Here is a 21,155-nt window from a genome sequence, read left to right on the forward strand (position 1 = left end):
CAGTGGCGCTATCTCGGCTCACTGCAAGCCATGGAATATTTTTTAACCTTTTTTTTTTTTTTTTAGCCCACGCTTCTTTCTGCTAAACCTAAAAATGTTGTGAACAAACCTCCCACACACAGTATTTTGACAAGAGGTATGATCTTCATCACTGTAATTTGACAATCACTGATATGTAAATTACATTCTCCCTTCACCAGCCCAGAATATTTTGCTCAGCTAACCTTATTTTAGCTTTCCTTCAGGAAATCAGTAGAAAGTTTATATTTCCTGGGGCCAGGCGCAGTGGCTCATGCCTGTAATCCCAGCACTTTGGGAGGCTGAGGCGGGTGGATCACGAGGTCAGGAGTTTGAGACCATCCTGGCCAACATGGTGAAACCCTGAAAAAAAGAAAAAAAAATACAAAAATTAGTTGGGTGTGGTGGTGCATGCACCTGTAATCCCAGCTACTTGGGAGGCTGAGGCAAGAGAATCGCTTGAACCCGGGAGGCGGAGGTTGCAGTGAGCCGAGATCGTGCCACTGCACTCCAGCCTGGGCAACAGAGCAAGACTCCGTCTCAAAAAAAAAAGAAGAAAGTTTATATTTCCTAAATACAATGTTGTTCAAGGCCAGGTGTGAAGGCTTATCGGGAGGCCAAGGCGGCGAGAGGATCACTTGAACCCAGGAGTTCAAGATTAGCCTGGGAAACAGAGGGAAACCTCCTCTCTACCAAAAAAATAAAATAAAATAAACAGGTGTGGTGGACCGCATCTGTAGTCCTAGCTGCTTGGGAGGCTGAGACGGGAGGATCCCTTAAGCCCAGGAATTCTAGGCTGCAGCCACCCATGACCGTGTCAGTGCACTCCAGCCTGGGTGACAAAGCAAGATCTTGTCTCTAAAATACATTTAAACTCCTGATTGGACACGGTGGCTCACGCCTGTAATCCCAGCACTTTGGGAGGCTGAGGCGGGTGGATCACCTGAGGTCAGGAGTTCGAGACCAGCCTGACCAACCTGGTGAAACCCCGTCTCTACTAAAACTACAAAAAATTAGCTGGGTGTGGTGGCACATGTCTGTAATCCCAGCACCTTGGGAGGCCGAGGTGGGTGGATCACCTGAGGTCAGGAGTTTGAGACCAGCCTGACCAACCTGGTGAAACCCCGTCTCTACTAAAACTACAAAAAATTAGCTGGGTGTGGTGGCACATGTCTGTAATCCCAGCTACTCAGGAGGCTTGTCTATATGTTGGTCTGTTTCTCCTTTTTTTTTTTTTTTTTTTTTTTTTAAATACAGGGTCTCACTTAGCCATCCAGGCTGGAGTGCAGTGGTACAATCATAGCTCACTGCAACCTTGACCTCCTGGGCTCCTAAGTAGCTGGGACTACAGGTGCACACCACCACGCCCGGCTATATTTCTTCTTTTAATGGCTACAGAGTATTCCATAGTTGGAACATACTGTAAATTACTTATTCTATTCCTTTTTTTATTTTTTGGGACAGAGTCTCACTCTGTCACACAGGCTGGCGTGCAGTGGCGCTATCTCGGCTAACTGCAACCTCTGCCTCCCAGGTTCAAGCGTTTCTCCTGTCTCAGCCTCCTGAGTAGCTGGGATTACAGGTGCGTGCCATCACACCTGGCTAATTTTTGTATTTTTAGTAGAGTTGGGGTTTCGCCATGTTGGCCAGGCTGGTCTCGAACTCCTGACGTCAAGTGATCCGCCCACCTCGGCCTCCCAAAGTGCTGGGATTACAGGTGTGAGCCACCACACCCAGCCCTATTTATTCTATTCCTAAATATTTGGGTTGTTTCTAATTTTTTGCTATTATAAACAATACTATATATATATATATTTTTTTTTTTTTTGAGATGGAGTCTCGTTCTGTTGCCCAGGCTGGAGTGCAGTGGCACACTCTTAGCTCACTGCAACCTCCACCTCTGGGTTCAAGCGATTCTCCTGCCTCAGCCTCCTGAGTAGCTGGGATTACAGGCGCACAGCACCACGCCCAGCTAATTTTTGTATCCCAAAGTGCTAGGATTACAGGCGTAAGCCACTGCGCCTGGCCTAATCCTATATTACTTTAATTCTACCAGCACTGTAAAAAAGTGCTTACGTCCTTGTATACTTAGGCACACTGGATATTTTCCGTCTTTTCCGTATTCGCTGATAAAGTTGTGTCTGTGTGTTATTTTGAGAGACGGGGTCTTGCTCTGTCACCCAGGCTGGAGTGCAATGGCAGGATCATGGCTCACTGAAGCCTCCAACTCCTGGGCTCAAGGGATCCTCCCACCTCTGCTTCCCATGTAGCCAGGACTGCAGGCACATGCTACCGCACCTGGATACTTTTTAAATGTTTTTGTAGAGGGTCTTGTTACACTGCCCAGGCTGGTCTCGAATTCCTGGTCTCAAGTGATCCTCGTGCCTCATCTCCGAAAGCACTGGGATTACAGGCATCGTGCTCGGCCTACTTATAAAGTTTTCAATGGGCCTTTTTATATTTCTTCTGTGTATTTCTAGTTTGTATCATTTGAAAAATTCTTCTGGATCATTTTTTTTTCTTTTTTCTTTTTTTTTTTTTTTTTGAGACGGAGTCTCTCTCTGTCCCCCAGGCTGGAGTGCAGCAGCGCGATCTCGGCTCACTGCAAGCTCTGCCTCCCGGGTTCACACCATTCTCCTGCCTCAGCCCCCCGAGTAGCTGAGACGACAGGCGCCCTCCACCTCACCCAGCTAATTTTTTTGTATTTTTAGTAGAGACGGGGTTTCACCATGTTAGCCAGGATGGTCTCGATCTCCTGACCTCGTGATCCACCCGCCTCGGCCTCCCAAAGTGCTGGCTAATCATTTCTGCGGTTTCCCTCGTCCTTGTTTTCCTCACAAGTGTGACATGCTTGCCACAGACAAAATGTAGTAGGTATGAAGCCCAGCGTGGTGGCTCACGCCTGTAATCTCAGCATTTGAGGAGGCAAGGTGGGAGGATCCCTTGAGGCCAGGAGTTTGAGACCAGCCCGGGCAACAGAGTGAGGAACACACCCCCACCTGTGTTCTTCTGACACAGTGTCTCCCTCTGCCACTCAGGCTGGAGTGCCTGGTACAGTCACAGCTCACTACAGGCTCAACCTGAGGTGATCTCGCACCTCAGCCTCCTAAGTGCCTGGGGCTACGGGCACGCAACATCACAACAAGCTCTTTTTTTTTTTTTTTTTTTTTTTGTAGAGACGGGATTTCACCATGTTGCCCAGGCTGGTCTGGAACTCCTGGCCTCAAGCGATCCACCCACCTTGGCCTCCCGAGGTGCTGGATTTACAGGAGTGAGCCACTGTGCCCGGCCGGCCCTTAAATATTTTTGAAACCTGAGTTTAGAAATGTTTGCTTTTAGATAGGTGTGACTATCTGCAAACAAGCCAGATTTTGCATTTGTAGCAAAAGAAACGTGTATGTGAAAGTGCTTTGAAAAATACACAGCAATACATAAAAGCAGCACTCCATCATCGGTTCCTTGTGTAAATTACGGTTTTTACCGGCAGGAATCAGAGCGGCGTCTCCCGTGTAGCATGCAGCTGCGGTCGCTGTTTGTAGAAACCATGGGTTTGGGGTGTGGCTGTGCTTCCCGGCCTCACTGTTTGCTCTTGCAAAGAATCTAAGATAAAACCAAGGAAGCTGCCCTCTGGAGTCGGACTAAGGCCACCTAGGGAATCTGTAATCCAGCAGGTGCTTGTTGAGAGGTTTAACAGCAGGGGGCTATGCCTTGAGGATCCGGTATAAAGAACAAGAATCCCTTGCCTGTGCCGAGCACACAGTTTAATGTTTTGAAAATATGATGTCATTTAATTCTCCCAGCCATCCTGGAGGGTAGAGGGAGGAATCGCCATTTTACTGGGGAAGGAGGTAAAGTGTTTTCTCCAGGTCACACAGCTTCCGGGTGGTGGAGCGTGGACTGGAACTCAGGTTCTCGGATCCCAACTCCAGTGCGCTATGCAGTGGCTGCCTCCCAGGCAGACGGCCCCTACCGTCAGGGGCATGTGGTCTGCCAGAGAAACGCACACACACATATCAGCTCAGGGCTACACTGATCAGGCAAACAAAGTGAAGGAGAAATGAAGAGCAGGGTGATTGACTTCTTTCTGGCCACACTCAAAGTCCTAAGAGCAAGTCAGCTCATTCTCTGAACCGTATTTCTGCAGACGCAGTGTGGCTTTTGTTGCTGCTTTTGTTGCCAAAGAGAATGAAGCTCCGCAGAAGGCTGTAGTTCTCCTCTTTGGACGCCTCCTTCCTTTCTTTCCGTGTCTGACCTTTTCCTCGTGTTCTGTTGTTGCGCCAATCTTTAGCTCTTCATCTCTATGTCTATCTTCCTGTATCAAAGTGTATACTGGCGTTGTGTGTGTGTGTGTGTGTGTGTTGAGACAGGATCTCACTCTGTTAACCCAGGCTGGAGTGCAGTGCTGTGATGATGGCCCACTGCAGCCTCAACCTCCCGGGCTCAAGCAGTCTTCCCACTTCAGCCTCCCGAGTAGCTGGGACTACAGCCACACGCCACCACACCCGGCTAATTTGTGTATTTTTTTGTTTTACCATGTTGCCTAGGCTGGTCTCTAACTCTCGGGCTCGAGTAATCCTCTGGCCTCAGCCTCCTAAAGTGCTGGGATAATAGGCAGGAGCCACCTCCTGGGCTCAAGTGATCCTCCCGCCTCGGCCTCCTAAAGTGCTGGGATAATAGGCAGGAGCCAACTCCGGGGCTCAAGTGATCCTCCCGCCTCGGCCTCCTAAAGTGCTGGGATAATAGGCAGGAGCCACCTCCTGGGCTCAAGTGATCCTCCCGCCTCGGCCTCCTAAAGTGCTGGGATAATAGGCAGGAGCCAACTCCGGGGCTCAAGTGATCCTCCCGCCTCGGCCTCCTGAAGTGCTGGGATAATAGGCAGGAGCCAACTCCGGGGCTCAAGTGATCCTCCCGCCTCGGCCTCCTGAAGTGCTGGGATAATAGGCAGGAGCCAACTCCGGGGCTCAAGTGATCCTCCCGCCTCGGCCTCCTGAAGTGCTGGGATAATAGGCAGGAGCCAACTCCGGGGCTCAAGTGATCCTCCCGCTTCGGCCTCCTGAAGTGCTGGGATAATAGGCAGGAGCCAACTCCGGGGCTCAAGTGATCCTCCCGCCTCGGCCTCCTAAAGTGCTGGGATAATAGGCAGGAGCCAACTCCGGGGCTCAAGTGATCCTCCCGCCTGGGCCTCCTAAAGTGCTGGGATAATAGGCAGGAGCCAACTCCGGGGCTCAAGTGATCCTCCCGCCTCGGCCTCCTGAAGTGCTGGGATAATAGGCAGGAGCCACCGTGCCCATGTGCCCACCCCCTGTGCTGTATCTTTCTATGTCTCTTCCTATTTCTTCATTCTCCTTTTGTCCTTCCTGCCCTCTCTCTGCTTCAATGGTCCCTACTGTGGAAATGAAGTATGGGTCTACACAAAGTAACTTTTACTTCAGAACAGATGTCCATCTTCTCTGTTAGGGTATTTATTTATTTATTTGAGACAGGTTCTTGCTCTGTCGCCCAGACTGCAGTGCAGTGGCACAATCTGGGATCACTGAAACCTCTGCCTCCCAGGCTCAAGCAGTCCTCCCATCTCGGCCTCCTGCGTAACTGGGACTACAGTTACCGGGGTGGGTTCCACCCATCTGGCTTTTTTTTTTTTTTGAGAGACAGGGTTTTGCCATGTTGTCCAGGCTGGTCTCCACCTCCTGGGCTCAAGTGATCCACCCACCTTGGACGGATCCCAAAGTGCTGGGATTACCGTTGTGAGCCGCTGTGCCCAGCCTGTGTTAGGATTTTTAAAGTGGATGAGCGGACAGAGACCCCTAAGTTCCCTTTTGGTTCGGGAGCTCACTACGTGGAGGCGCTTCACGTGTGATCTCACTTCTTTCTCATGTACATGATTTTCCCAGATAGGAGGAAAAGGCCCTCGATCAAGGGTAGTTGCCCACACACCACATATCTTAATGGCATTCACTTGAGAACTCACAAAGTATTTTACAAGTAAATACGGTATTTTCCATTTAAGGCTGAAGAAACCAGGAAACAGATATGGGGAGAGTCCCTGTGTCCTATTCCTTAATGATAGCGAGTGGGGTCCAGAGGAATGGGGAAGAAGAGATGGAAAGGCAGGCCCACATGCTTTCATGGCAGAAAAATCCCTCCGTAGCCCTTTAGAATGGGGAGCTTTATAAATTCTCTGTTCAAGGGGGCGACAGTCTACATTTGGTAAGTGAGTTTTACGTTGGCATTAAGTAGCCCAAATTTCACTCTGGAAACCCACACAAGCAGTGTAACGACAAACTGGTGAAACCCCAGCCCCACGGCATGGAGTAGTGGAAATGACCCTGGAACACGAATCCAGCCCCAGGTTCTAACCTGAGCCTTGTCCCGTCACAGGGTGGTGAGTCAGCGGCCCATCCTGCTCTTCGCTTTCTTCATGTGTAACATGGAAACAACAGGTTTAGCCAACCTCACTGGGTTATTTTGAGACCCAGGTGAGCTACTACACGTGAAAGTGCTTTGAAAATTTGTAAAGTTACATATAAACAGAGAATACTGTTCATGGCAGCATCAGAGCCCGTCAATTCACCATACAAATTTATGAGTAAATAATTAGGAACAGTATTCATCAGAAACTATATTGTGAAAGATTATTATTCCCTCCTTGCTTATCAGGCTTGAAGGCAGTATAGTCATCCGGCACATGGAACTAAAGGCAGAAAGTACTGAGTTCGAATCCCAGCTCGCCACCAGCAGTGTGACCTGGGGCGATTTTTAGATTGCTCTGGTCTGAGTCTCATTTTGCTGATACACACACATACACACACACACACACACACACACACAGTGAGAATAACATCTGTTGTGAGGATTTAATGAGACAATGTAGACAAAACATCTGACATAGGACCTAGCAAACAGTAAGTACTCAACAGGCATGAGCTTTGGAAAGTATGAAACACGTATTGCACCCTCAGTTGTGCCAGCCTCACTTGGGGTACAAAATGAAAAGACACAGTCCTTGTTTCTAGGACCTAACAGTCTGGTGGAGAAACATACAAATAAGAAAACAACAGGCTCGTTACCCAAACCCGAAGGCAGACCTGGAAACCTTCTTAGAGAAGGAAACAGCTGATTCGAGACTTTTGAAGGATGAGGAGAAGTTTGTGTAAACCAGGCCCCGGGTTTTTCATTTGGCCTTACCATTTGCTGACGGGTTTGATCGCTTGAAAAGCTAAGGTTCATGTTTCTGCTTGTTAGCTTTATGGTGATTCAACATAAACAGTCTGGTGACTTCACTGAGCATGGTGTTGAAACTGATCTTACTTGCTATTTTCTTTTTTCTTTTTTTTTTTTTTTTATTTGAGACAGAGTCTTGCTCTGTTGCCCAGGCTGGAGTGCAGTGGCACGATCTTGGCTCACTGCAACCTTCGCCTCCCGGGTTCACGCCATTCTCCTGCCTCAGCCTCCCGAGTAGCTGGGACTACAGGCGCCCGCCACCATGCCCGGCTAATTTTCTGTATTTTTAGGAGAGATGGGGATTCACCATGTTGGCCAGGATGGTCTCGATCTCCTGACCTCGTGATCCGCCCGCCTCAGCCTCCCAAAGTGCTGGGATGACAGGCATGAGCCACTGCGCCCGGCCTTTACTTGCTATTTTCTATCCATGAAACATCTCTTGTTTTGTTTTCAATTCATAAAGATGCCTTACAGCTTCTTGTGTAGGGGGAGACTGGTTCCCACCACTTAAAGGTGCGAGCATACTCAGTGCCAAGCTGCTGCTCCCTTTAAGGAGGGAAGGCAGGGAGGACTTGTAACCACCTGTCACTCTCTGGAAACACTGGCGCTGGAGGTCACTGTGATAAATGCTTAGGAAAGAGACAGTGGACTGCACAGAGTCGTTTTCCTGGAGAGAATGGAGATTCACAGGTAGCTGGTTTTGTCCACAAGCAAATGTGAAAATAAAGAGAGCGTCGCATTTGTCAGATACCTTGGGACCAACCTGAAGTGGCTTTCTCCTTTCACTGAGAATGTCAGCAGTGAATTTGGCAGTTAGAGATGTTGCCCTAAGTGGATGAAGTTTGAGGCTTTTCTTGAGGCTGTCTGCCACCTTCCTGTTGGCTAAGTCCCTTTTCTTAACCACCTATAGGAAGATGTTAGAGGCTACATTCATTCCAAAAGGTCACAGCCTAGTAACTGATACTACCGCTGAAGGAAAACTATCTTTTAAACCTGAGAAACATCTTCAGACTCCATCATGAATGAATCCAAATTGAAAAAAACAAAAGCTGTGCTCAGTCTACACCAGTTCCTACATCACTAACTGCCGTGTTAAAGTAATTTAACTGGCACCTAACAGAAATCATCTGCCACTTTGTAAAAGTCATAGACTCATAAGAATCTAGAGCTGGAAGACCGTTAAAGAGCTAGTGATCCAGGCTCCCTCTCATTTCACGGACCAGCAAATCGTGGCCCACAGAGCCGAGCCCAGCTGTTCCGAAGTCCTCATACGGGATTTTGGTCAGCATTTTGCACGACGGTGATCTGAGGAGACCTTTCATTTGTAGTAACATAAATCAACTGTATTTCCCACCCCCTACCTTTGTTAGCTGAGGAAGATACAGACCAAAGCAAAATAAAGCTGGAAGTTGCTAAAGGACAGAAGCCAATGATACTGAAATTCCTGTCTTCATCCATGTGATTGGTGCTTGGCACAAATGAAATGTATTCCAAGTCATTCAAGTTTAGACGCCTGTCCCGATAACTGTTGTTTTGTTTTGTTTTGTTTTGTTTTTTTGAGACAGAGTCCCGCTCCGTGGCCCAGGCTGGAGTGCAGTGGCGTGATCTCGGCTCACTGCAAGTCTGCCTCCCGGTTTCAAGCGATTCTCCTGCCTCAGCCTCCAGAGTAGCTGGGATTACAGACATGCACCACCACACCTGGCTAATTTTGTATTTTTAGTAGAGACGGGGTTTCACCATGGTGGTCAGGCTGGTCTCGAACTCCTGACGTCAAGTTATCTGCCCGCCTCGGCCTCCCCAAGTGCTGGGGTTACAGGCGCGCCCGACCCCGATACTTTTAAACAACGACACGTTGTGAACAACACCACAGTCACTAAGCCTCTGGATGGTGTCTCCGGATAGATCCAAAGCCGAGAGGCAGTAAGAGCCTGCAGCCTCCACAGTCCGCCTCCTGGTGCAGGTGGAGAGGGGCTGCTGGAGGCCCCTGGACCTCACGCTTCCTGAGAGCCACCCCGGAGCGGCTGCAGCCGCTGGCGGGACCGGGAAAAGCATCTCGGCCACATCCTGAGGCCTCCCACCGAGAAGCACCAGGGCTTGGTGGACGAGGCCCGGCGAACCCAGGGCCACACGCCGCCTCCCTCCTTCCTTCCCCGCGGGCCTCGCCCCACCCCGGAGGGGGTTCCTACCTGGCTTCCTCGGCCCCGCGCCCACCCCGCCCCTTCGCCCGGGGCCGGCGAGAAGAGCAGGTCGGGGAGGGGCGCGTCCGCTGACGGAACAGAAGCCGGGAGCCGCGGCCCTTCCCGCCTCCGCCTGGGCCCCGCGGCCGCTCGGGAGGGAGCGGCGGACTCGGAACTCGCGCGCGCCGCGGCCCCGGCCACAGCCGCCGCCTCGGTCCCCGCCTCCGCCTCCGCCCACCCGCCCGCCGGGGACGCCGGGGAACCCTCCGGGCCCAGGGACCGCGAGAGACCCCGCCCCGCCCTATCGCGGCCGCCGGGCCTGGTCACGCGCAGAGCCGCGCCGCGGGATCGGGGCCAGCGCCGCGCGGAGGCGGGACGGGGACAGGGGCGGAGGGTTGAAATCGCGCGGCCGGGCCGGGGCGCGCCGAGCCGAACCCAGCCACGCGGCGCCAGCGAGGCGGCCGGACCCGCAGCCCCGATGCTGCTGACGCTGGCCGGGGGCGCGCTCTTCTTCCCGGGGCTCTTCGCGCTCTGCACCTGGGCGCTGCGCCGCTCCCAGCCCGGATGGAGCCGCAGCGACTGCGTGATGATCAGCACCAGGTACCGGCGCCGCCGAGACGCCCCCCGAGGCCCGGGGCGCTGCCCACCCCACCCCACCCGGCCGCGGGGCCCAGGGCGGAAAAGGGGGGCGGCAGGAAGCCAGGGGGCTGCTCCCTCCGCGTCCCGGCGGCCCGAGTTCCCGAAGCCCCTCCGCGTCCTCCCCTGGCGGGAGCGGGGCCGGGGCGGGCGGGAATGGCCGATGAGCCTCCGGAGCCCGCTCCCCACATCTGCCGGCGGCTGGGGAGAGTCAGGCCGAAGGGCTGGGCTGGGCTCTCTGCGGTCCTCGGACCGGACTGAGCGCGCGCGCCGTTTTCCTCTCCGCCCGCGCTAGGCTGGTTTCCTCGGTGCACGCCGTGCTGGCCACCGGCTCGGGGATCGTCATCATTCGCTCCTGCAACGACGTGATCACCGGCAGGTAAGAGCCCGGGCCGGGGGCTTGTTGCAAATGTCACATTTCAGTAGCTCGCAGGCTCTGGCTCTCGCAGCACACGCGCTCAGAAAGCTGACTAATGGGAAAAGCTGGCACCACAATGGGCTCCTTCTTCCTCTCCGGAGTCTTCGAGCACCCCCAGCTTAGGAGAAAGTCCACGGAAATGAGGGAGGACGACAGAGTCGGAGTCTGATTTCAGGTGGTGTGAGCCAGGGATCCAGGTCCTTCATGGAAGAGATAAGCGTGGAAGCATTTACGACTGGGAGTGTGGCTTCTGATTCTTGCAGTCGGCTTCACTGGGTTCTCACTCTGGAGCATCATTGGCTAATAGACGTCCAGTGTGGTTAGCAGAGCCCCCCCATGGAAAGGAACCAACCCACCACCCCTTTCCACGCAAACGCCGCTCTTGTTTTTCCTGCAGATTTGCTAAAGGTGATTGAGAGGTTCCCAGCGCTTAGAACACGGACTTGTACGTCTATCAGAGCTCAGTCCAGAGGCAGGTCAGGAAATGTGCAGCTATCTGCAGTTCCAGTGAAACAAATCATAAATTAAGACCAGAATAGTCGACTTTGTACAGTAGTTAGACCTGGACAATGGTGGTGCTTTTATTTTTTTATTTCAAGCCTTTTTTTCCCCACCGGTCTTGTTAGAATCACACTCACTTTCTCCCAAGTTGAAGGACCACAGTCGGATGTGCAGGAAGTTGAACGGCCTTTCCAGGCCCTGCTGTCCTGTGGGCTCTGCCAAGTCCTGCTTCTCACCTGCTGAGACTGAACTGCGAGGGGTCAGGCCGTCCGTCTCACTCTAGCCTGCGGTCTTACTTGGGATCAATCCTGCGGTCATGATTTTTGTGCTTTCCTTCTGCCTTTTTAAAAACAAAACTGGCTACTGGCGATGAATAAGTAGATGCTACGATAGATCAAGTGACATCGATTGTAGACACCAAAGGTTAATATTGGTGTGGCTGGGTACAATTTTTCTTCTTCTTTTTTTTTTAAAGACAGGGTCTCACTATGTTGCCCAGGCTGGTCTTGAACTCCTGGGCTCAAGTCATTTTTCTGCCTCACCCTCACAAAGTGCTGGGATTACAGGCGTGAGCCACCACACCCAGCAAATTTTTTACTTTTTTTTTTTTTCCTGTCGAGACCTCAGGCTGAGATGCAGTGGCATCATGACAGCTGACTGTAGTCTTGAACTCCAGGGTTCAAGCCACCCGTCTTCCTTAGCCTCCCAAGCTTGGACTACAGGCACACACTACTACACCTGGCTAACTTTTTGTTGTTGTTGTTGGTAGAGACAGGGGTCTCCGTGTTGCCCAGGCTGGTCTTGAACTCCTGGGCTCCAACGATCCTCCTGCCTGGGCCTCCCAAAGTGTCGGGATTATAGGCGTGAGCCACTGCACCCGGCCAAAAAAGGCCTTTCAGGGTTCATATACTATATACTAAATATTTTTCTATTATATGCCTTCTCATTTATGCCTTCATATAGAATGCGATTAGATAGAAGGAGTTAAAAATCCCCCCAAATTATAGGAAGAAGGTGGTATGGGGCCAAGGATTTAGTCAGATTCTTACAGGGATTCAGACACTAAAATGACAAAGTCACAGCTCCAGGTGGTTTTCTCAATTTAAGTACTTAATTCAGATAGTACGTTGTTGTTTTAGACAGGGTCTGGCTCTGTCACCCACGCTGGTCTGAACTCCTGGGCTCAAGCCATTCTCCCACTCAGGCCTCCCAAAGTGCAGGGATCATAGGTGTGAGCCACCGTGCCCAGCCTGTATAGTACCTTTTAACATTTAAAAGGACTCCCCCTCCCCCCCGCCTTTCTTTTTATTGAGATGGAGTCTCGCTCTGTCACTCAGAGTGGAGTGCAGTGGTGAGATCTCGGCTCACTGCAACCTCCACCTCCCAGGTTCAAGTGATTCTCCTGCCTCAGCCTCCTGAGTAGCTGAGATTACAGGCATGTGTCACCACGTCTGGCTAATTTTTGTATATTTAGTAAAGCCATGTTGGCCAGGCTGGTCTTGAGCTCCTGACCTCAGGTGATCCGTCCGCCTCGGCCTCCCAAAATGCTGGGATTACAGGCATGAGCCACCGTGCCTGGCCAGCTTTCCCATATTTAATTATTTAATCTTCACTGTAGCTTTGACAGGTAAGACAGACAAGGATTATCATCTTCATTTTACAAAGAAAGTTAAATCACAGGCTAGTAGTAGTGAAGATTATAATCCAGATCTCTTACTAATAAATCTTCAGAGGATTCTACTCAAGAGTCACAATTTCAGATCTCTTCTCTGAATTGGTGAAAACATGAAAACCCTAGATTCCCTTCAAGGGGAGAGGCCAGTTATATTTCAGCTAAAATTTTAGTAGCTGTTTATAGGTATTTTACTTGAAATTGCTTCAAGAAAGCACCTGAGACCATAGATGGGCACTGGAATAAGTATGGCATCTTTTTGACCAAAAGAAACCTGGCTAGGTCGGGTGCGGTGGCTCCTGCCTGTAATCCCAACACTTTGGGAGGCTGAGGTGGGCGGATCACTTGAGGTCAGGAGCTTGAGACCAGTCTGGCCAACATGGTGAAACCCCCATCGCTACTTAAAAAGAAAAAAAAAAGAAAATAGCCGGACGTGGCGGCAGGTGCCTGTAATCCCAGCTACTTGGGAGGCTGCGGCAGGAGAATCGTTTGAACCCACGAGTCGGAGGTTGCAGTGAGCTGAGATCGCGCCACTACATCCAGCCTGGGCGACAGAGCAAGATTTTGTCTCAAAAACCAAAACCAAAAAAAAAAGGAACCTGGCTAATGAATTCACCTACCAGTGTGTTATACTTGCCATTACTTGCTTGCCTTATTTGTTTATTCATTATTTACGCCGTGGTAAGTGTGGAGTTGCTCAAGAGCACAAATCAGATGGCGTCTCTGTAGACTGTATTTCCAGTGTTGCAGTTCAGCGGACTGGCTCCGTCCGAAATCAGAGACAAAGTTAATACAGATTTCAGGGCCCTCGGCTTACAATTTAGAACCTCTGGGGACTGGAGCTCTTAACAAGCACTGCAGGTGATTCTGATGTTCAGGTAGTTTGAGAACCATAAAACGAAATGGTTTTCTACCTAACACGTGGATGTGCATCAAACGTTTGCTGACCACGTGAATGGAATCCTCAAATAGTACATGATTTCAATTTAGATGTTTCTTCACAGAAAACATCTGTGGAATGCTTATCATTGGGAACCACGTTGTATGAATTGTAGAGGCTTCCCTTCTGATCTGCTCTAGGACGGTGATCAACTATGATTTCCATTCAGCAAATACTGATTCAGCCCCTTTGGATAAGTAAATGGGAAAACTGTCTTTTGACCTAGCCTCTCTCCTGGTACCTAACCGCCGTAATGTGGCCCTTGAGCTCCAGGCTCATTTCCAGACCTGCTTTTTTTGTTGTGTTTTGTGTGTTTTTTGAGACGGAGTCTCACTCTTTTGCCAGGCTGGAGTGCGGTGGCACCATCTCGGCTCACTGCAACCTATGCCTCCCAGATTCAATCAATTCTCCTGCCTCAGCCTCCCAAGTAGCTGGGAGTACAGGTGCGCACCACCATGCCCAGCTAATTTTTGTATTTTTAGTAGAGACGGGGTTTCACAATGTTGATAAGGCAAGTATCGAACTGCTGACCTCGTGATCTGCCCGCCTCGGCCTCCCAAAGTGCTGGGATTACAGGTGTGAGCCACCACGCCCAGCCTCCAGACCTGCTTTTCTTAATGGAATTGAGATTATCTCTAGAATTGCTTTTTGGGTTTTTTTGTTTTTGTTTTTTTTAGATGGAATCTCACTCTGTCACCCAGGCTGGAGTGCAGTGGTGTGATCTCGGCTCACTGCAACCTCCGCCTCCCGGGTTCAAGTGATTCTCCTGTCTCAGCCTCCCAAGTAGCTGGGACTACAGGTGTGTGCCACCACATCTGACTAATTTTTGTATTTTTAGTAGAGACGGGGTTTCGCCATGTTGGCCAGGCTGATCTTGAACCCCTGACCTCAAGTGATCCACCCGCCTCAGCCTCCCAAAGTGCTGAGATTACAGGTGTGAGCCACCGAACCTGGCCAGCTCTAGAATTGTAAAGAAAATGGCCAGGGTTGCCTCCCAGAAACTCCATAGAGTGGGGTTGCATGCAGACAAGAGAAAACTCACAGGTTCCAGGATTTAAGTTAGTAAAACCCCCAACTGTTGAGCAGCTGAGGAGTTAAACTAGAAATGTTGGATTTGTGATTTGGGACACTTTCCAAACCAGCTTCTTGGTGGGGCCGTTGAATCATTTGTATATCTATCTATATCAAAATCAGTTTTATCACAAAATGCCACACCATCTACTACAAATTAGTAGCTAAGTCAGGCAAGTAGTGACAGCAAGCTGCTTCAACAGGCAGGGCTGAGTGAATGCCTGCTTTTTGCCTTTGACACTCACGAATTGGCCCTGAAACTGAGAGCAAGTGGTCTACTCTCCCTGTTTATCAGTTTCAACATCTTTATTGTAAAGTATTTGGAATAATAATAGCTGATCAAGCACCAAGCTTGGCTGTGAGCCTTCCTAATGGACATCCACAATGACTTCACTTCGTATGCTTTCTTTCAGGCACTGGCTTGCCCGGGAATATGTGTGGTTTCTGATTCCATACATGATCTATGACTCGTACGCCATGTACCTCTGTGAATGGTGCCGAACCAGAGACCAGAACCGTGCGCCCTCCCTCACTCTTCGCAACTTCCTAAGTCGAAACCGCCTCATGATCACACATCACGCGGTCATTCTCTTTGTCCTTGTGCCAGTCGCACAGGTATGGCCTTCCAGGACAGCAGACCAGCAGCTGGGTTGAGCTGGGTGTCTTTTTTTTTTTTTTTTTTTTGAGACAGAGTCTCACTTTGCCGCCCAGGCTGGAGTGCAGTGGTGTGATCTCAGCTCACTGCAACCTCCGCCTCCTGGGTTCAAGCGATTCTCCTGAGTAGCTGGGATTGCAGGTGCCCACCACCACGCCCGGCTAATGTTTGTATTTTTAGTAGAGATGGGGTTTTGCCATGTTGGCCAGGCTGATTTCAAACTCCTGAACTCAAGTGATCCGCCCGCCTCGGCCTCCCAAAGTTCTGGGATTACAGGCATGAGCCACTGCGCCCGGCCTGAGCTGGATGTCTTGACCGTTACTTAGGAGTCGGGATTGCCCCTCTTTTCTTTGCCACCCATAGGCACCCATTCTCCTTGTGCCTGCTGCTTCAGAGCCACCTCCCCCAGGTGAATAGTGGAGGAACACCATTACACATGAAACGTTCATGATCCTCCTTACCAACATCAACATCGACATACTTTGTTTTTCTTTTTTGAGACAGGGTTTCACTCTGTCACCCAGGGTGGAGTGCAGTTGTGGGATCACAGCTCACTGTAGCCTCAAACTACTGGCCTCAAGTGATCCTCCTGCCTCTGCTTCCCAGGAAGCTGGGAACACAGGCACACACTACAACGTCCAGCTAATTCCTGTAATTTTTGTAGAGTTTCTCCATGTTGCCCAGGCTGGTCTCAAACTCTTGGACTCAAGTGATCCTCCTGCCTAGGCCTCCCAAAGTGCTGGGATTACAGGCGTGAGCCACTGCACCCGGCCCCAACATTCTTTTTAACAAACCCCCAGCGCTCTGTGATTCCCTAGCATTTGTCAGAGGTTCTATCCTTAGTTCAATACAAGATAAAAACAATATAAAATACAAATATAATACAAAGCAACATAACAGTGCCAGAGAGCACTGTGTGGATTATTCTTAGGTCACAAAACACAGATTCTCAAAGCAAATAGCCTCCTACTTTCTCCCCAGATCCATTTCCCCATAAAAGCCCACCCAACAAGGAAAAGCACTGGGAAAGCTGAGGGGAAATTCCTCACTCTTGAGTGCCTGCCAGGGGAAGGCATGCGTTTTATTTTTTTAATTATTCATTTATTTATTTACTCATTTTTTTGAGATGGCATTTTGCTCTTGTTGCCCAGGCTGGAGTGCAATGGCTCACTGCAACCTCTGCCTCCCGGGTTCAAGTGATTCTCCTGCCTCAGCCTTCCAAGCAGCTGGGTTTACAGATGCACGCCACCACGCCTGGCTAATTTTTATATTTTTAGTAGAGACGGGGTTTCACCATATTGGTCAGGCTGATTTCAAACTCCTGAACTTAGGTGATCCACCTGCCTCAGCCTCCCAAAGTGCTGGGATTACAGGCGTGAGCCACTGCTCTTGGCCGGCATGTAGTTTTATTTTATTTTTTAAATAAAGAGATGGGGGTCTCCTTATGATGCCCAGGCTGATCTTGAACTCCTGGGCTCAAGGGATCCTCCCGTCTCAGCCTCCCAAAGTGCCGGGATTATAGGCGTGAGCCACCGCGCCCTGCCAGGCATGTGATTTAAAAGTTCATAGCTTGCTAAATATTAGAAACTATTAGCCTTATGCTGTAGATGAAGAAACTGGGGCTCTAAGAGTATTCTTATATCTCTCAGTGGTACTAAGTGGCAGAGCTGATATTTTACCATGCTTACTGCTTTCTTGAAAAAGGAGGCCGGGCGAGGTGGCTCATGCCTGTAATCCCAGTCAGAAGTTCGAGACCAGCCTGGCCAACATGGTGAAACCCCATCTCTACTAAAAATACAAAAATTAGCCGGGTGTGACGCTGTACATCTGTAGTTCCAGGTACTCAGGAGCCTGAGGCAGGAGAATCATTTGAACCCGGGAGGCAGAGGTTGCAGTGAGCTGAGATCACGCCATTGGTCTCCAGCCTGGGCAACAAGAAAACTCCGTCTCAAAAAAAAAAAAAAGAAAATAAATAAAAAGGGTAACGTGCATTAAATTCTTTAAGAAGTCTCTGGGACCTACCATCTAGGAACCAGAACATCTAGCACAGGGCCTGGCACATTTTGTTGAACCGAACAGGCTGAGTATCTTGGCATGACTAAGTTCGATACACAAAAGTAGGCTGCAGCCTTCCTTCCGGCTGTCATCAAAATTCAGAGCTTGGTGTGGGACGCTGTCATCCTGTCTGAATTTGCCTCTGGATCCTAGGGCTTGGACCATCAAAGTGCTGTTGCCACGGAAGCAGCGGGACAGTAGTCTGCGCTTGCCTATTGAGCGTCCTTTGCCCGTCACGGTTACCCTTTTCAGTAGCACTCGTTGGAATTTTCCTTTTGGTGGTTTATTAACCTCCACTTACTTCCCCTTTTCGTTTCGTCATCCGCAGAGGCTCCGGGGAGACCTTGGGGACTTCTTTGTCGGCTGCATCTTCACGGCAGAACTGAGCACTCCGTTTGTGTCGCTGGGCAGGGTTCTGATTCAGGCATGTATGAATGAAATGGCAGAGAGAGTGAGGGCTCTGATTCAGGCATGTATGAATGAAATGACAGAGAGAGTGAGGGTTCTGATTCAGGCATGTATGAATGAAATGGCAGAGAGAGTGAGGGTTCTGATTCAGGCATGTATGAATGAAATGGCAGAGAGAGTGAGGGCTCTGATTCAGGCATGTATGAATGAAATGGCAGAGAGAGTGAGGGTTCTGATTCAGGCATGTATGAATGAAATGGCAGAGAGAGTGAGGGTTCTGATTCAGGCATGTATGAATGAAATGGCAGAGAGAGTGAGGGTTCTGATTGAGGCATGTATGAATGAATGGCAGAGAGAGTGAGGGTTCTGATTCAGGCATGCATGAATGAAATGGCAGAAAGAGTGTGGGAGGGAGTGGATTCTGCTTTTCCTTTCGAGATGGTGGGTGTGGAGAAATCCCTAGTGCCAGGAGAGTGGGATGAGAGATCCTAAAACAGCCTTAAAGGTCAGCTGATCATCTCAGCCAGTGGGGGTGAAATTGTAGGTTTGATCTAAGTTTGATAGTTTGATACAGCTCATTCTATTTTTTCCCTGGTTACACACATACTTTAATCCACGGTTCCTGTACTCCTGTCAGCTGGGTGGCCTGGGTCAAATTCAAAATCACTATTGGAGAAAATGAGGTTATTTGCACATCTCAATATGATAGTGTTCAAGAATGTCTTCTCCAAGTGTTAGAAAACTAGACAAACGTCTGGGCGCCAGGGAATCTGACAGCCAAGGTCTTGATGAGCACCTGCACCTGTGTGGCATTTACTGTGGTGGGACTTGGGCCAGTCACTCCCTGATGCCCAGCTTCTTGGTGACCTTACCTTTTTCCTTCCTCTTCTATTGCAGCTAAAGCAGCAGCACACCCTTCTGTACAAGGTGAATGGAATCCTCACGCTGGCCACCTTCCTTTCCTGCCGGATCCTTCTCTTCCCCTTCATGTACTGGTCCTATGGCCACCAGCAGGGACTAAGCCTGCTCCAAGTACCCTTCAGCATCCCCTTCTACTGCAACGTGGCCAATGCCTTCCTCATAGCTCCTCAGATCTACTGGTTCTGTCTGCTGTGCAGGAAGGCGGTCCGGCTCTTTGACACTCCCCAAGCCAAAAAGGATGGCTAAATGCTCCTGGGAGTCAGGCGCAGCCTCACACCAGCTGCCTCCTCCACTCAGCATTCCATGGACCAGATTGTGCCCTGGGTGGCCTCAGACTTTGGGTATTGATAAGCAGATGGATTTGAGTTTTTCTAAAGAATATTCATATTACCTCCTTCTTCTAACCTGCCCTGTTTGCAAAAGCACTTTTGTAGTAACAACTATTGGGTCCTGTCAGACCTCCACGGACAGCAAAGTGGTTTTAATGCAAGCCCAAGGATCCTTCTTAGGGTCTTATCTCAAGAGCTCTGGGAGGTGGAAGCATGGGGTGGGATCAGTGGACCAGGGTGGTAAGTGTCTGCACATCTGCCTGTCCCTGTATCAGCGGCTACCCACCTTCCAAACCACTCAGGGCAGTACCCATGGCACTGGGCCCACAGAAGCACGGGATGACTTGGTTCTTGGAAGTAATGTCTTCTTGTGACATGGGCCTGGGACAATCATTGTGGGTAGGTAGTTATTGATCGTTTACTAGATAACCCATTGCTTCTTTGCCTCATCCTCTCATCCATGGGTCAGAGTTGAATTCTTATGTCTATAGACTTCCAATCAGAAGTCTCACTGGTGGGGCTGGGGGTGGGGGCAGGCAGGAGGCATGGATGGGAACCTGAGTAGGTAGTGTGGCCAAGAGGTCAGCACAACCTTTGCAGGCTGACTTGCTAAGTCTGACAGTGTCAAACTTGTGAGCTTACTGCAGTCAGTCACAGATGCTGTTCTTTTTAACACACCCCTTCATGCCCAGCTTTCCCCATATCCACATGCAGAGGGCGTGCTCATAAAAACTAAAGGGAAACGTGAAATGATGGCTTTGGTAGCTGTTTACTGGGTAACCCCACTGTGACACTGTCCTTTTCATGTGATGTGGAAACCAACTTCTGTCCTCCAAACCATGAAATGTGTCATCTAGACTGCAGAGTACTTGAGTGCTTTGCCTCCCGATACGCCAGAGCTTGTGGTCCAAAGCCCATTCCTGTGTGTCCGTCCTGCCATTTAGCCACAGAAGGCTGCAGAGTGAGGCGGCAGCTAGCCTGGCCAGTGGCTGTCCCATGGACCGACACCTGCGCCCCCTCCTGCAAGCAGGATTTTCTGGTGCCAACACTCATCATTCCCGATCAACTAGGATGGATTTGAGACTGTGCTACCATGTGTTCTCAAGTGGTAGTTTAAAAAGTGGATTTTTAAAGTGCCTTTTAATTGTCTGAACGTCTAAAGGACTCATTTGTCTCATTTTGACTGTTGAGTCTTTAATGGGTGCCATTTAAAAAACAAAATGCTATTTTTTAATTGTCTTTTTTTTTTTTAACTATCAGTGTATCTTTAAAAGTCACCCTTACGGTGATTAAATTGCACTAACATTCCCAACTTATTCTCATTTGTGAAATACATCAATATCAGTGTCCTGTAAGAATCATCCTGTGACCTAGCTCGACTGGCTGCTGTGTGCTGTGGCTCAAGGTCTGTGTCCATGTAACTAGCAGAGGGGTGTGTGTGTGAATGCTTTCAGCCTCCAGAAAGGTCTAGCTCACACCTCACTCAAACCTATTTGTGTGGTTCATGGTCTCAGTAATACATTGAAGGTTCCCAGAGTTCAAGCGTAGTGGTCACACGTAACTTGAGACCCTTTCCTCTCTTCATAAGTGAATCTTACTAGGAATTGGGAGAGTGGAAGACCGATTATTGGTCAGGGAGCCAAGCCTACTTTACCTGAGGAGAACCTGAGTAATGCCCCATTGTGAAGGAGGGTGTGGATACGGAGGGAGTGATGGGACATATTTTTCCCCCTTTCATCTCACACATTAAACATGTCCCCAGCCAATTCTCATAGTTTCCTCATACCTCAGACACCTTAAACTCATTTTTTTTTCTTTTTGTAGAGACAGGTTATCTCTGTTGCCCAGGCTGGTCTCAAACTCCTGGCCTCAAGTGCTCCTCCTGCCTCAGCCTCCCAAAGCACTGGGATTATTATAGGTGTGAGCCACCGTGCCTAGCCCACTCTCAATTTTTTTTTTTTGTTTTAGACAGGGTCTCACTCTGTCACCAAGGCTGGAGTGCAGTGGTCTGATCTCAGCTTAGTGCAGCCTCTACCTTCCAGGATCAAGTGAGCCTCCTGCTTTAGCCCCCTGAGTAGCTGGGACTACAGCTGTGTATCACCACACCTAGCTAATTTTTGTGGTTTTTTTTTT

General features: G+C 49.9%; 1 protein-coding gene across 3 annotated transcripts; it reads left to right on the forward strand.

The window, feature by feature from the left end:
* The first annotated feature begins 9,524 nt into the window (after positions 1–9,524).
* TLCD3A (TLC domain containing 3A) lies at positions 9,525–20,334 on the forward strand. 3 transcript variants are annotated; one of them, XM_024926161.4, is made up of 5 exons: positions 9,525–10,016; positions 10,348–10,431; positions 15,068–15,269; positions 17,693–17,788; positions 18,670–20,334. In XM_024926161.4, the coding sequence occupies exons 1-5, from the start codon at positions 9,895–9,897 to the stop codon at positions 18,937–18,939; spliced, it is 774 nt and encodes a 257-aa protein (XP_024781929.3). In that variant the 5' UTR covers positions 9,525–9,894; the 3' UTR covers positions 18,940–20,334. The 3 variants fall into 3 exon arrangements, with proteins under 3 accessions (XP_024781929.3, XP_024781930.3, XP_034797095.2); XM_024926162.4 differs by lacking the exon at positions 17,693–17,788 and having other exon boundaries at positions 9,693–10,016; XM_034941204.3 differs by lacking the exons at positions 15,068–15,269; positions 18,670–20,334 and having other exon boundaries at positions 9,693–10,016; positions 17,693–17,782.
* The last annotated feature ends 821 nt before the right edge of the window (positions 20,335–21,155 follow it).

Source organism: Pan paniscus, chromosome 19 (assembly GCF_029289425.2).
Source record: "Pan paniscus chromosome 19, NHGRI_mPanPan1-v2.0_pri, whole genome shotgun sequence".
NCBI lineage: Eukaryota > Metazoa > Chordata > Mammalia > Primates > Hominidae > Pan > Pan paniscus.

Coding starts and splice junctions, on each gene's coding strand:
- TLCD3A (XM_024926161.4), top strand. CDS start 9,895: ATGCTGCTGACGCTGGCCGGGGGCGCGCTCTTCTTCCCGGGGCTCTTC. Junction 15,270..17,692: donor TCCTTGTGCCAGTCGCACAG/GTATGGCCTTCC, acceptor CGTCATCCGCAG/AGGCTCCGGGGAGACCTTGG. Junction 17,789..18,669: donor TGGGCAGGGTTCTGATTCAG/GCATGTATGAAT, acceptor CTTCTATTGCAG/CTAAAGCAGCAGCACACCCT.